Source organism: Podarcis cretensis (assembly GCF_951804945.1).
Source record: "Podarcis cretensis genome assembly, chromosome: 9".
In the NCBI taxonomy this organism is placed as follows: Eukaryota; Metazoa; Chordata; class Lepidosauria; order Squamata; family Lacertidae; genus Podarcis; species Podarcis cretensis.
The window spans coordinates 17748392-17764185 of record NC_137178.1 but is presented as its reverse complement, the minus strand read 5'-3'; the positions used below and the strand labels follow the sequence as shown (position 1 = coordinate 17764185).

Here is a 15794-nt window from a genome sequence, read left to right as displayed (position 1 = left end):
TTAAAAGGCTCTCCCCCCCTTCACTTTTGTCCCACTTTTGTTTGGGGTGTTCTGGAGATAATCACATATGTACATTTAAAGGACACTGACTAGGATTTTGCCCCAGTCAAATCCTATTACATCATATTATTTTAACAGCCCCAAACTAAAAGGAATATGTCATCAGTGCATGGTCATTTAAAAGTTTGCTATACAGCCCTTTGCTTCAAAACAAACAAACCACAACCTCCAATGAAACACTCAAATAGAACAGAGAGGGGAAGGTTAATCAATGTTTAATTTTATCAGTTCTGATTTCCAAGCTTAATTCACAGCTGGTTTTGCTCTTGTAAGCTCTAATGATCTGGGATCATATCTAGGGTATGTTAGGACACCTTCTTCCTGTATGTGTCTACCAATTCACTCTGACCTTCCCTTGAGGGTTGGCTTGGGGTCTTCTCTCTGCCTGTTATGTGGCTGGTGGCCTTGAATCACCAGAATAATAGACTTGTGGAGTAGGAAAGGTCATCTCCTCCAACTCCCTGCAATGCACGTATCACACAAAGAATCACTGACAGATGGTCATTCAACTTTTGCTTAAAAACCTCCAGTGAAGGAGAGTCTGTGACCTTCTTAAACACAGGGCCTTTATGGTGGTGATGCTTAGGTGATGGGATTCTCTTCTGGGATTTGGAGCTGAAGACAATCTTTTGGCTTCGTTGCAATGCAGTGAATGAACCCTTGATTTTTATTGTTGCAGGTGACTTAGGTTTACCATTTTGCTTGAAGCCTCTGGCCAATATGTTAAAATAATATATTTTAAAGAATTAATAAAGAAATAAAATACTTATTTAAGTGTAAGCATTAGCCCAGTGATTTCTTACTATCTGTGGTTTTTCAGCCATGAACTGAAGAGACCTGCACTTTTAAATGGCCAAGAAACCCACCCAGATACCTTCCCTGCTTTCTTTTCTGTTATTTTTTGTCTTACTCCTTTCTCTTTCTTCTTCTTCTCTCTGTTTTAATTATTGCTTAAAACATTATTTCAAAAGTGTTCCATAGAATCATTACAAACAATAAAGGGGGGAAAGAGCTCTTTTGTTCAAAAGGAATGTTATATCCCAAGGTCCTTTTCTACGTTTTGTACTTCTGAGTTTGCAAAAAAAAAAGGTATTTTTTATAAAAAATTATTAAGGTGTCTTGTTATGTCAGTATTTCTCAAATGCACCATTATGTGAGAATACCACTGAAGCTGGAATATCACTAGCATCCATCAAGGTATTTAGACCATAAAATAAACTATCTCCTGAATTTAATGAAAAAATGGAATGGAAAAATCTGAGTTCTACCTTATGCATTTGTGTGAATCTGAAAAGGTTTAATGTGTATAAGTATGGAATTAAATATATCAGAATTGTTATGGGATTTCTGGTTAGTGTAGAAAATATACCATGTAAGCTTATTATCACAGTAAAGCTGCAATATTATATCCAGCTTTGCATTGTAATGACATTTGCAATGTTAATATCTTTAGAGTAGGGTAGTAAAAAAAAAAAAAAAAAGGATTTCAGTACTTGAAAATGATGTACTTACTTGAAAACATCCTGTATTGATAACCATATTTTCAGAGCAGATGTAGCAAGATTTACACAGGTACTGTCCATATGAAACAATGATGGCTATTATAGTCTGTTCATCCTCCCTATTCACACATTATTTATGTTACATGGAGCAGTAAGAGAAATCAGCTGTCCTTGCTGCCCTGAACAGTGCAGCCCCTAGTGGCTCCAGCTACATGACATCCATGTGTTCAGCATGAATGTTTGCAGAGTGCTGTGAGTAGCTGAACACATGTAGTTACTCCAATAATCAGCACCTGTGTGATCAACTACTGATGCAGAGGGCCCCTCTGCTGAGTACTGTTTGCAAGTTCAGCTCTCACATATTGCATGCGTCACTGATGTGGAGCAATGCATGAAATGCACCATAATGCCCCTTCCGATCTTCAGGAGGAGGGGGGGTTGTGGGATCACGACCCCGCCCACACTCGCTCTCGCGAGGCTGGCGTCAGCCTCGCGGGAGACAGGGATTCACCCAATTAGCATACCCTGTGGCGCCAGCCAATCGGCTGGCGGCAGGGGCGGGCCTTCGTAGGGCCACTTAAGGTCAGGGCGGCCCCTGGCTCGCCCCCTTTCTTCCCTGGAGACGACGCGGTTTCCCACCCACCCGCCCTTTAGGTTTTGCCACTGACCTTGCTATGGGCTTCGGCTGGTCGCCGCAAGGGGCCTGGTAGGAGTTTTTCCATTTGGCTAATTGGCTGGTTTTGTGAGCCACTTGGTTTTTTCGCCTACCTCGTAGCAAATCGTCACAACTCCCTCGGTTTTGGCGGTAGGCATTGGCCGGGGTATTATCATGCAGATGAGGTTGGGGGGGAGGAACGCCATCACCTCCCCCAATGCTTGAAGGGTAGTTCGTTAAAGGACTCCGAGGGGCGACGCCTCGTCCGAAACCTACGGAGGCTAGGGCCTAAAGCGCGCCCCCGAGCGGTAACCCCTTGGGGAGCGCCCAGGGATATGCATCTCGGGTGGCTCCCCCTGTTGGTGTTTAACCCTTCCCGGTCAGACCGGATAGTCGGTTAGGGCCAATGCCTAAAGCCAGTACCCTTCTTTCCTGTAATCAATAAAGTTGTGGCCATTTTCGCCCATTAACCTAAAACTCTGTATCCGTTGTCTTCATTTATTCCACCTGTGGGGGGGAGGGAATAGCCACACAATCTATCATTTCAGTCTCCTCGCCCCCATTGTATTACATCTATGCAATATCTGGATGCAAGCTTTTCTTCTCGTGATCAATGGGTGCACTAGTACTGTAAAAGCAGAAGTCAAGGACTTTTTTCACTTATACCAGCAAACTGCTTTCCTTTCCCACATCAGTAAAAGGGGGGGGGAATAACTCTTCTTCCAGATTCTTTTCTGCCCGCATCTAGTAGAAGCATGCAAAGGATGGCGATGATGACAATGATACAGTCAACCATAATGAAGGAGAATGAAGTGGTGCTACAAGGCTCTTTCCATTGAGTAAAAATAAATGTATATTTGGAGCTAGAAGAGCACTCCCAGAAGGGTATGTGTGGAAATAACATGTGCTGGCAGAAGCAACCCCATTCTGAGCCCTGTCAGTCTCTCACCAGCCAGAGCAAAAGATGTGGGGGATTCTGACTTGTGGGGCAGTGGCTGGAGAGGGCACACAAAAATATGCAATCTGATGTATTCCCCTTTTCTCAGGGGCACTTAAGGAGAACAGGAGGGCTTTAGATTGAACAGATCCAAAGCCTCCCCCCACAGGTCCCCTTTCTCCCAACAGCAGAGGAGGGACCAATGTGGATGTTTCCTTGGCTGCAATGGGGAGACTTCTTTGGCTAGACAGCATGTTCTTCCTCTCTGCCTGAGGTGTGGGAGTTCTGCAAAATTCTATGGCCCTCCCAGGGACCACAAGAGTGCAACCTAAGATACTTTCTAGGCAAATAATTCATCAAACTATAAAACATTTCCTGGAATGTACCACTGCAGACTGCTGGTGTAGGATTGTACAAACTGAATTCTCCTCCATAAAGCCATTCTTCTAGATCAGGAATAGTCAACAAGGTGCTCTTGCAGTTTAATTCCCTTCTTTCCTGATCCTGGCCTCAGCCAACAGAGTATTCCTGATGTTCTTACCTGTAGTGTGATGTGATGCAGTTATGCCATGTTTTATATCATGTCTAGCCATACTTCTGAGAAATCTGCATTGCCTTGGATTCTACCCATGCAATCATATGCATGTCTGATCGAAAGCAAGCCCCATTGAGAGCCAGCTTTAGCTCATTGGAGTAGAGCTTAGGGTGTATTTCCAGCTATGATAACAGATGCAATCAGATGCAGATACCAGAAAAGAAGTTAAGGGAAGAAAATGAGAATAGAGGAAGAGAATAAATTCAGTCAAGAGATGTTTCCTTCAGTCTCCTTGAAACAGTATTTGTTATTTGTATTAGTTACAGATAGGTAGCCGTGTTGGTCTGCCATAGTCAAAACAAAAAAAAATTTTTTTCCTTCCAGTAGCACCTTAAAGACCAACTAAGTTAGTTCTTGGTATGAGCTTTCGTGTGCATGCACACTTCTTCAGATACACTGAAACAGAAGTTTCCAGACCCTTCTATATAGTGAGAAGGTGGGGAGGGGTATTACTCAGAAGGGTGGTGGGAATGGGTGATTGGCAGATAGCTGTGATGAGCCTGTTGACGACTCTTAACGACTGCAATAGGTCTTACAGGAAAAAGCAAGGGGTGAGAAGGTGAAAAAGGCTTTGTCATGTATAATGAGATAAGAATCCAAGGTCTTTGTTCAGACCAGGACTCTCCATGGTTTTAAGTTTGGTGATAAGTTGCAATTCAGCAGCTTCTCTTTCCAGTCTATTTCTGAAATTCCTTTGTAGTAAAACAGCTACTTTGAGATCTTGTATAGAATGTCCTGGGAGATTGAAGTGTTCTCCTACTGGTTTCTCTGTCTTGTGATTCCTGATGTCTGATTTATGTCCGTTTATTCTTTGGCGTAAGGTCTGGCCTGTTTGTCCAATATAGAGAGCTGAAGGACACTGTTGGCATTTGATTGCATACACAATGTTAGACGATGAGCAATTAAATAGTCCCGAGATGGTATGTGTGATGTTGTTGGGGCCAGTAATGGTGTTGTCCGGGTGTATGTGGCAGCAAAGTTGGCATCTGGGTTTATTGCAGGCTCTGGTGCCAGTGTCCGTGTTAGGTCTGGTTGTAGTATTATTGTGGGTTAGGAGTTGTTTAAGATTGGGTGGCTGTCTGTAGGCAATGAAAGGTCTTCCTCCCAGAGCTTGAGAAAGAGAACTGTCATTGTCCAGGAGAGGTTGTAGATCTCTGATGATGCGTTGTACTGTTTTAACTTGGGAGCTGTATGTGATGACTAGAGGTGTTCTGTTATTTTCTTTTTTGGGTCTGTCTTGCAGCAAGTTCTCTCTGGGTATCAGTCTGGCTCTGTTGATCTGTTGTCTAACTTCATCTGCTGGGTATTTTAGTTCTAAAAAGGTTTGCTGTAGATCTCTTAGGTGAGAGTCTCTGTCTGTAGAATTGGAACAGATGCGGCTGTAACGTAGTGCCTGGCTATATACAATGGACTGTTTGGTATGTTTGGGATGGTAGCTAGAGGCATGTAGATATGTTTGTCGGTCAGTTGGTTTACGGTATAAGGTGGTGTCTATGCGCCCATCCTGTATTTTTATAGTAGTGTCCAAAAAATGTATTTCTTGCATAGATTGATTCATTGTTAGGTTGATTGTGGGGTGAAAATCATTGAATTTCTGGTGGAAGGTGTCCAGGGTCTGTTGACCATGTGTCCAGATGATAAAAATATCGTCAATGTATCGCAGGTACAAGAGAGGTTTGAGTGGGTAGGAGTTTAGGAAACGTTGTTCTAAATCTGCCATGAAGATGTTGGCATACTGTGGGGCCATGCGGGTGCCCATAGCTGTGCCGCTGATCTGAAGGAACAGGTCATCACCGAATTTGAAGTTGTTGTGGGTAAGAACAAATTGGCAGAGTTTGGTGGCAAAGTCCGCTGTGGTTTTATCTGAAATGGTGTTCTTTATAGCTTGTAAACCATCGTTGTGTGGGATGTTGGTATACAGAGATTCCACATCCATGGTAGCTAGTATAGTATTGTTGGGAAGATTATTTAAAGATTGTATTTTCCTCAGAAAATCTGTGGTGTCACGTACATAGCTGGGAGCACTGATGGCATATGGTTTCAGAACAGAGTCCATATAACCGGAGACACCCACTGTAATAGTGCCAATACCTGAAATGATGGGGCGTCCTGGATTTCCTGGTTTGTGTATTTTAGGTAGAAGATAGAAAGTTCCTGGTCGAGGTTCTGTTGGTGTGTTAGTGAGGATCTGTTCTTGGATGTGTGGGGGTAGCTCCTTAACAATCTTGTTCAGTTCTTTTTTGTATTCTTGTGTGGGGTCTGAGTCCAATTTTATGTAAAAGGCGGTATTGGAAAGTTGTCTGTGAGCCTCCTGAATGTAGTCAGTTTTGTTCATGATGACGACAGCTCCACCTTTGTCAGCTTCTTTAATTATAATGTCTGGGTTGTTTCTGAGATTATCTATGGCTCTCCTTTCAGCATGGTTTAGATTTTGTTGTAAGCGATGGTGTTTTCTGGTCACATCTGTTTGGATTCTGTGGCGGAAGCAGTCAATGTACAAGTCCAGTGTGGTATTGCGTCCATCAGGTGGGGTCCATGTGGAGTCCCTTTTTGTGTAACACTTTTTCGGTGGTAGTTGGTGGTCAGTGTTCTGTTGGGAGGGTGGTTGTTGTTCTCCAGTGGGTTGAGAGGTGTTGTGTTGTGAAGTTTTTGCTTGTTCCGCTTTGTCTTGTTGTTGTGTGTGTTGAAAATACTCCTTCAGGCGTAAACGGCGGAAAAATGCTTCCAAGTCCCCGCAGAACTGGATCATGTGTGGGGATTTGGCAGGGCAGAATGACAGTCCACGTGAAAGGACTGATTCCTCAGCTGGGCTGAGTGCTTGCTGTGAGAGATTGACAATATTGTTGATCTTGTTTTGATTAGTAGCCTGTAGGTTGTAAAGGTTAGAGAGTTTCTTGTTTTTCTGTTTTTTCAGTAGCTCCAGTTGAGAGTGGTAAATGTTATGTTTTTCCTTTTGGAACTCTTGCCAAGCTTGGTGGTTCCTGATGGAGTTGTCCAATACAAGGAGTTCCTCCTTTATTAGCTTCTGTTTAGAGTAGAGAACGCTGATCAGATGTTTGAGCAGCTTCTTAGAGAAAGTGTTGCATAGTTTTCTTGCATATTCAGTGGGATACGTGGATTGTAGAGGGTTCTTAATTCTAAGACCCTTGGGTATAATGTCCAGGTTCTTGCATTTAGTAAGAAAGAAGATATCAGTCTGTACCTGTGCAAGTTTCTTGGTGAGGTTGATGGACTTCCATTTCATGCGGCTCAATGTGGTGCCTTCCATAGTTCCAGTTACAGATAGGTAGCCGTGTTGGTCTGCCATAGTCAAAACAAAAAAATTTTTTTTTCCTTCCAGTAGCACCTTAAAGACCAACTAAGTTAGTTCTTGGTATGAGCTTTCGTGTGCATGCACACTTCTTCAGATACACTGAAACAGAAGTTTCCAGACCCTTCTATATAGTGAGAAGGTGGGGAGGGGTATTACTCAGAAGGGTGGTGGGAATGGGTGATTGGCAGATAGCTGTGATGAGCCTGTTGACGACTCTTAACGACTGCAATAGGTCTTACAGGAAAAAGCAAGGGGTGAGAAGGTGAAAAAGGCTTTGTCATGTATAATGAGATAAGAATCCAAGGGTCTTAGAATTAAGAACCCTCTACAATCCACGTATCCCACTGAATATGCAAGAAAACTATGCAACACTTTCTCTAAGAAGCTGCTCAAACATCTGATCAGCGTTCTCTACTCTAAACAGAAGCTAATAAAGGAGGAACTCCTTGTATTGGACAACTCCATCAGGAACCACCAAGCTTGGCAAGAGTTCCAAAAGGAAAAACATAACATTTACCACTCTCAACTGGAGCTACTGAAAAAACAGAAAAACAAGAAACTCTCTAACCTTTACAACCTACAGGCTACTAATCAAAACAAGATCAACAATATTGTCAATCTCTCACAGCAAGCACTCAGCCCAGCTGAGGAATCAGTCCTTTCACGTGGACTGTCATTCTGCCCTGCCAAATCCCCACACATGATCCAGTTCTGCGGGGACTTGGAAGCATTTTTCCGCCGTTTACGCCTGAAGGAGTATTTTCAACACACACAACAACAAGACAAAGCGGAACAAGCAAAAACTTCACAACACAACACCTCTCAACCCACTGGAGAACAACAACCACCCTCCCAACAGAACACTGACCACCAACTACCACCGAAAAAGTGTTACACAAAAAGGGACTCCACATGGACCCCACCTGATGGACGCAATACCACACTGGACTTGTACATTGACTGCTTCCGCCACAGAATCCAAACAGATGTGACCAGAAAACACCATCGCTTACAACAAAATCTAAACCATGCTGAAAGGAGAGCCATAGATAATCTCAGAAACAACCCAGACATTATAATTAAAGAAGCTGACAAAGGTGGAGCTGTCGTCATCATGAACAAAACTGACTACATTCAGGAGGCTCACAGACAACTTTCCAATACCGCCTTTTACATAAAATTGGACTCAGACCCCACACAAGAATACAAAAAAGAACTGAACAAGATTGTTAAGGAGCTACCCCCACACATCCAAGAACAGATCCTCACTAACACACCAACAGAACCTCGACCAGGAACTTTCTATCTTCTACCTAAAATACACAAACCAGGAAATCCAGGACGCCCCATCATTTCAGGTATTGGCACTATTACAGTGGGTGTCTCCGGTTATATGGACTCTGTTCTGAAACCATATGCCATCAGTGCTCCCAGCTATGTACGTGACACCACAGATTTTCTGAGGAAAATACAATCTTTAAATAATCTTCCCAACAATACTATACTAGCTACCATGGATGTGGAATCTCTGTATACCAACATCCCACACAACGATGGTTTACAAGCTATAAAGAACACCATTTCAGATAAAACCACAGCGGACTTTGCCACCAAACTCTGCCAATTTGTTCTTACCCACAACAACTTCAAATTCGGTGATGACCTGTTCCTTCAGATCAGCGGCACAGCTATGGGCACCCGCATGGCCCCACAGTATGCCAACATCTTCATGGCAGATTTAGAACAACGTTTCCTAAACTCCTACCCACTCAAACCTCTCTTGTACCTGCGATACATTGACGATATTTTTATCATCTGGACACATGGTCAACAGACCCTGGACACCTTCCACCAGAAATTCAATGATTTTCACCCCACAATCAACCTAACAATGAATCAATCTATGCAAGAAATACATTTTTTGGACACTACTATAAAAATACAGGATGGGCGCATAGACACCACCTTATACCGTAAACCAACTGACCGACAAACATATCTACATGCCTCTAGCTACCATCCCAAACATACCAAACAGTCCATTGTATATAGCCAGGCACTACGTTACAGCCGCATCTGTTCCAATTCTACAGACAGAGACTCTCACCTAAGAGATCTACAGCAAACCTTTTTAGAACTAAAATACCCAGCAGATGAAGTTAGACAACAGATCAACAGAGCCAGACTGATACCCAGAGAGAACTTGCTGCAAGACAGACCCAAAAAAGAAAATAACAGAACACCTCTAGTCATCACATACAGCTCCCAAGTTAAAACAGTACAACGCATCATCAGAGATCTACAACCTCTCCTGGACAATGACAGTTCTCTTTCTCAAGCTCTGGGAGGAAGACCTTTCATTGCCTACAGACAGCCACCCAATCTTAAACAACTCCTAACCCACAATAATACTACAACCAGACCTAACACGGACACTGGCACCAGAGCCTGCAATAAACCCAGATGCCAACTTTGCTGCCACATACACCCGGACAACACCATTACTGGCCCCAACAACATCACACATACCATCTCGGGACTATTTAATTGCTCATCGTCTAACATTGTGTATGCAATCAAATGCCAACAGTGTCCTTCAGCTCTCTATATTGGACAAACAGGCCAGACCTTACGCCAAAGAATAAACGGACATAAATCAGACATCAGGAATCACAAGACAGAGAAACCAGTAGGAGAACACTTCAATCTCCCAGGACATTCTATACAAGATCTCAAAGTAGCTGTTTTACTACAAAGGAATTTCAGAAATAGACTGGAAAGAGAAGCTGCTGAATTGCAACTTATCACCAAACTTAAAACCATGGAGAGTCCTGGTCTGAACAAAGACCTTGGATTCTTATCTCATTATACATGACAAAGCCTTTTTCACCTTCTCACCCCTTGCTTTTTCCTGTAAGACCTATTGCAGTCGTTAAGAGTCGTCAACAGGCTCATCACAGCTATCTGCCAATCACCCATTCCCACCACCCTTCTGAGTAATACCCCTCCCCACCTTCTCACTATATAGAAGGGTCTGGAAACTTCTGTTTCAGTGTATCTGAAGAAGTGTGCATGCACACGAAAGCTCATACCAAGAACTAACTTAGTTGGTCTTTAAGGTGCTACTGGAAGGGAAAAAAATTTTTTTTGTTTTGTTATTTGTATTATAAGACATGTTAGCATTAAAATTCTAAAACTCACCATGTTCTTATAAGTGTTCTGTACTATATCATGTTCTGTACAATATATAGTATAAGGATAGAAAATCTGTGGCCCTCCAAATGTTCTTCAATTGCAACTCCCATAAATCGACCTCAGCCAGCATCCCCAATGATCAGGGATGAGGGAAGTGTACCACATCAGGATGGGCCACAGCTACCTTACTCCTGATATGGTAGTACAAGAGAAAGAGGTAAAAGATCTGTAAACTGGGTTAGGCTTGGCTATGCAAAGAAGGAGAAATTGGGGGGGGGGAATGAGAGAGTTCAAAATTGTGTTCCATATGCAAGTAAATTCTTTACAAAAGAATAGGCTCAAGATGAGAATCGACAGCTAGCAGAGCAACAAATGATCTAGAAGTAAGAATAAGAAAACAGAAGAAAGACTGATTGATGTTTTGTTGCACCTATGCTAAACTGTAAATATAAAACTAGATGATGTGATTTCTCCTGTAGTTACTTAATATTGCCTGATTATAGTAAATTCTGGGGAGGGTGCTTCTCAACAGAGATCCATGTATTGGTCCATGTAAACCAAACCACCCTAATTTGCTAGTCCCGAACTTATCCACTGGATTACACTTCTCCAAATTTTGTGGCTGTCTCAGTAAAAAACCAAACAAAAAAGTGCACAAAATGTGATTTTTACAGGAAACTTGTACAATAACCTAAATTGCTTTTTATATTTTGTAAACTGCTTAGTAGCCTGTTTTGGCATGAGAAGTCACAATAGACTTGGTGTGGCCCAAAACGGTTTCCTGCCTAAAACAGGAACATTGGCCTTGAATGTTGCTCTTGGTAACCACCAAAGTGTACTACCGCTGACCCCAAAGGACAATACAACTGTACACAAGTTATGGAAGATAAAATTATACTTTATTTTGATTTTTCAAATGCCTGTAATAATTTATTGGTAATAACTTAATCAAATATTTGTTAATGCAAATGAGAATAGTGAAGAATACTTGTTTTTTATAATGAGCAAGGCATTTTGTCCCAGCAAACCCCCCAAAGGCAAAGGCAGATTCATCTTTATACAGGCAACAAAGTGAAACTAATTGTCTATGTGGTGTGTGTGTCCAAGGATATGTTATTTTAATTAAATAATGTTGGTACCAATGAGATGCTGATTGGTTTGTAAACTGAACGTTCAGTACATGAAGAATTCCACAGGGCCTTTAAAAAAGAAGAAAAAAAAATATGATAAATGAAGTCTCAAAGATTAAGTTGCATGCATCACTGGTAGAAGAGACATAAAACAATATTTGTGTTACAGATGCCTTGTGCCCTAAAAAGTTGTATTAAAATATTTAAGCCAAAGCACAATAATGATTAAACCAAATATAATCATGCTTACTATTATAATCAGTGAAATACTCCAATACATATGTTTTAACTAAAACATTGCACATTTAGAGATTCTCAATGAAGAAGGATCCCACACCTATATGAAGAATCAGATTAGGGGGAAATTGAGCACCAAAGACAAACAAGATGAACTGAGGAAAATTAATAAAATTATATTAGCTTAGTGTTGCTCTGAATCCAATTACCTAATGCAAAGGAGATCTGGCTGTGCACTCAACATATGCTGCACATGTTTTAGACTTTTCTAGAGTGTTTGTCTAGAGAGTTTGTGGATAAGGAGCTGTGATAAATATCAGGAAGTCTCTGATCTGAATTTAGCTTATATGTAGCTTTAACCAGAGTGGGGAACCTGCAACCCTCCATATACAATTCCCATCATCACTGACCATGCTGGCTGTGTCTGATGGGAGCTGGAGTTCAACAGCATTTGGAGGGAAGCATCGCTGCAGAAACTGAACTTCTGGGCTTCACCCCATCACCTTTCTTCAGTATGTAAATAAGAAGACTGACCTACCTTACAGGATTGTTGTATGGATGTCAAAAACAAAATGTTTTGACATTGATTTAAGATATGGTTATTGTTGTTATATTGTGCAGTTAAGATTTTATTGGTTTTCCATATATAGATAAGACATCACTGGACTTTTTTCCACTAAGGATAACTCATGTATTCACTGAGTTAAGAGATAACTCATGTTTTCACTGAAAGCCACATCTTGTACCTTAACTGCATTTTTTAACTATTCTTAAAAATATAAAACCACTGTTGACTATTAGCATTAGACACTGAGTAGAAGCACTGTGAGATTCTGATAAATAATCCACTTGGAATGACAGCATTTTGTCCAAATGCAGCTCAGCTTCAAAAGCCAACAGAGAGAGCTACTTCTGTGAAGCAATAGCTTTAAAATATCTTTAAGTGTTTTGGGGGGGGATATTTTGTAATATGGTAAATGCAAAAACAAAAACAAGGAAGAAGAATTAAAAATGTGCACATGCTCCTATGCTCACCTGCAATCATATATTATACATAAGATCCAGAAGTAATGCAGATGAATACATGGGCATGCAATTATGAACCCAATCAGTAAGTGCAAATTGTTCATGCATTGCTAATACGTTTTGAGATATGGACCATATTTTAGATGTTGCAAATACTATCATAATAAATATGGAAGACACAGAAGGAGAAAGCACCCACAACAGCAGAAGAGATGAACAATGGCAGGAACAGATGTTATCCTATGTAAACATAATGGTATTTTTGGCAACAAACTGCAGAGCCAGAATTTCTGTCAGGTGGCAAGGACAAGACACTCCATTCCTTTCCAGGAAGCCACAAGGGAGTGTTGTGCATCAATGCATTTAGCCCTAAATGCTGTCAACAAAGAGTTTACCATGAATGTGCTGTAGCAATATCCATAAGTGGAACACAAAACTGCCCAGTGCATCATGTAAAATAGTTCACTGGCTTAAAGTGATTTATGTTTCAATGTCCAAAGCAATATCTATCCATATAAATATATTTATTTTGCAAACTATGCCTGCTAGCTAAAAAAACCAAAACAAACAAACAAGAGGGTTGTAGAAAATGGGTGAAAAAAGGGGTGTGGAGAAGGTTAAATACAAAAAGGGGAATATATTGAGCAGTCTTCACAATATTTGTAATGATCCTCCCCCCCCCCCCAATAGCTGTTTCTATTTTAGTTGTTTAGTTGTAAGTCGCCTTGAGTCCTTGTCTGGGGAAAGGTCATTGGCTGTAACCGTGCAATAAACCATTTGAGAAGAGATCGTGAGGTGGTTTCCATCACATCATGAAGAGCAGTTCTTTTCAAATAGTGAGTTGGATCCATTCAGGCTTTCTAAATGCAAACGGTGTCTTCCACTTTTGGAATTTACACCTCACTGAAATATCGCAATTGAAACCAACAGTGTACTTCGTCTTGCCCAAGCATAGCCATTAAAGCTGCTCATGAGCCTACCTATTATAGCACTTGACTGTTGTGCAAGCTTTCACAGTTAGTAGCAAGCTGGTTTCCTTCTTGCCTTTGGATCTACCCCACTGCAACAACATGGTGATGATTATAGCTGCCATGTCAGACGAGTGATCCCTCCCCATACCACTATGTGCAGATTATAATGTTTTGACTGGGTGCAACTCCCATCTTGGCACAGGATGGTCATGCTTTAAAGTCTGCTTCTCAGTACCCTCATCTCAGCATTGTTTTGTAGATTGCTGAAATGGATAAAGGCTGAAGATGGTGCATAATATGCTGCATGTTACAACATAAAAGAATGAGGTGTAATACAAATATAGTCCTCCAGATCACCAAAGGAAGAGGGGAAAAGAGGAAGAATACAACTATCTGGAACGGAAAAAGTAATTCTACAAGATAATCAGATTTTGAAAGAAGTGGAGTATTAATGATGGTATTTCTAATAATTATTAAGGTGAGCGCTCTGGATTGAAAGTAATGCCAGCATCCAAGAGTCCCTATCCATCTGGAGCAAAATGTGTCATCATAGACACATTTCGACCACTCAGGCTATAGCACAATGACTGGACAGACGAAGATGCATCGAGAAAGAATAGTGCAACCAACAGTTGCAGTTGTGGAGGCCACATAAGATGCAGCTGTGTCTATCTGTAGTTTAGAAAAGTGGGGGACCAATGCAAATTGCACAAAGATGGTGTTCAGTGATGAGGTACAGCAGAATAAACCCTACACACTGATGTTCACTGTACTGGGATAAGTGACAAACATTTCGACAGAAGACATGCTAATGCATGTTAATAAAAGCTCCACATCAAAAGTCACGTTTCTGTCCATTTGTTCTCTATAGGTTAGGCCACCTCTTGAGATATCACCACCAAACTTGGCACATGGGTTTCCAAAGGAGGGATAGTGATCTTTGTTAATGTTCAAATGCCATCCACCATTAGAATCAAGATGGTAGACCAAAACATCACTTTGGTGTGACTTCACAAAATTATTATTATTATTTTATATACGTCCATCCACCTCTTGCAATATCACCACCAAACTTGGCATTAGGGTTCCTGAGGTGAGGCAGCAGCCTGCATCACTGTCTGGACGCTGGCTGCCATTGTGAATCAAGATGGTAGACTGATACATCACTTCGGCATGACTTTGCCTGTTTTTTGATATAGCTTCAGCTGCCTCTCCATATAGCGTCACCAAATTCAGCATGAGGGTTCCCAAGGTGGGGACAGTGGTCTTCATTGATATTTGGATGTCAGATACTGTTTTGATTCAAGGTGGCAGACCAATGCATGTCTTTGGTGTGACTTTGCCCAATTTAAACAGTGATGGCTCCAAACTTATAAGTTGCACTTTCCATTTCAAATTCACAGTATTTTAATGTAATATAACCTGCTGTGACTAGAAAGAGGTGCTCTTTCTAGTGACTAGAAAGAGGTTAAGCAGCTCTTCAGGTATGTGTGTATACCTATATCATAATCAACTTATGTTGGTTGCATATCATTTTAACTGCATAACTGTTATGGCTTTCACCCAAACAGTAAAAGTTGTGGGAACAGTAATGTAGTGAAGTGCTGAAAACTCTCTCTTGGTTTACCTGGGAAGTGAAGGTGTGTGTATGGTTATCCGGCGAGTTTGAGTCTGCACATTTGCCCCTCAAGCATGCATCATGGAAGTGGGTGAGATTGAGATCGTGTCTCCGCAACAGTTCATCTAAAGTTCTGAGCAGAGCCAATATACAGGCTGGGTGCATGTAGGCTCTGTCTTCACAACTGAGAAAGGAAAATCATACCCAACCACAGGAATAGCGTCTGTGTCTCCTTAATAGTAGCATATGGTTTGGTACTGATGCACCTATCGGTTCATGTAATCTCATCACCACTGAAAATTGCATTACAAATGGTACATGCATCTTTGTTCTTTGTTTTGATTATGCAAGTGAAATTTAAGAAATTATTTCTTGATATCTTAATCAAAGAAGATTTTGAAGAACAGAAGAAGATGAAGAAGGTTAAACTGACATTGATTTATTAAGATATGCCCACCACTTACCTATTAGCAATTTTCTCTCCCTCCCTATTTCACACACACACACACACACACCACACACCACACACCACACACGCACGCACGCACACACATT

The 15794-nt window shown here is 41.4% G+C and overlaps 1 protein-coding gene across 6 annotated transcripts in view; it reads right to left on the bottom strand.

The window, feature by feature from the left end:
* CCSER1 (coiled-coil serine rich protein 1) overlaps window positions 1–15794 on the bottom strand; it is a 725174-nt gene that overhangs the window by 271278 nt on the left and 438102 nt on the right. Inside the window, exon 10 of one of the 6 annotated variants that reach the window (XM_079990788.1) lies at window positions 11135–11456. The exons of the other annotated variants lie outside the window; for them this stretch is intronic. Within the exon in view, the coding sequence (XP_079846914.1) occupies window positions 11376–11456 (81 nt within the window). The 3' untranslated portion in view covers window positions 11135–11375. Of the gene's footprint in view, window positions 1–11134; window positions 11457–15794 lie in introns of those variants that run through there. 6 annotated transcript variants of the gene reach the window in all.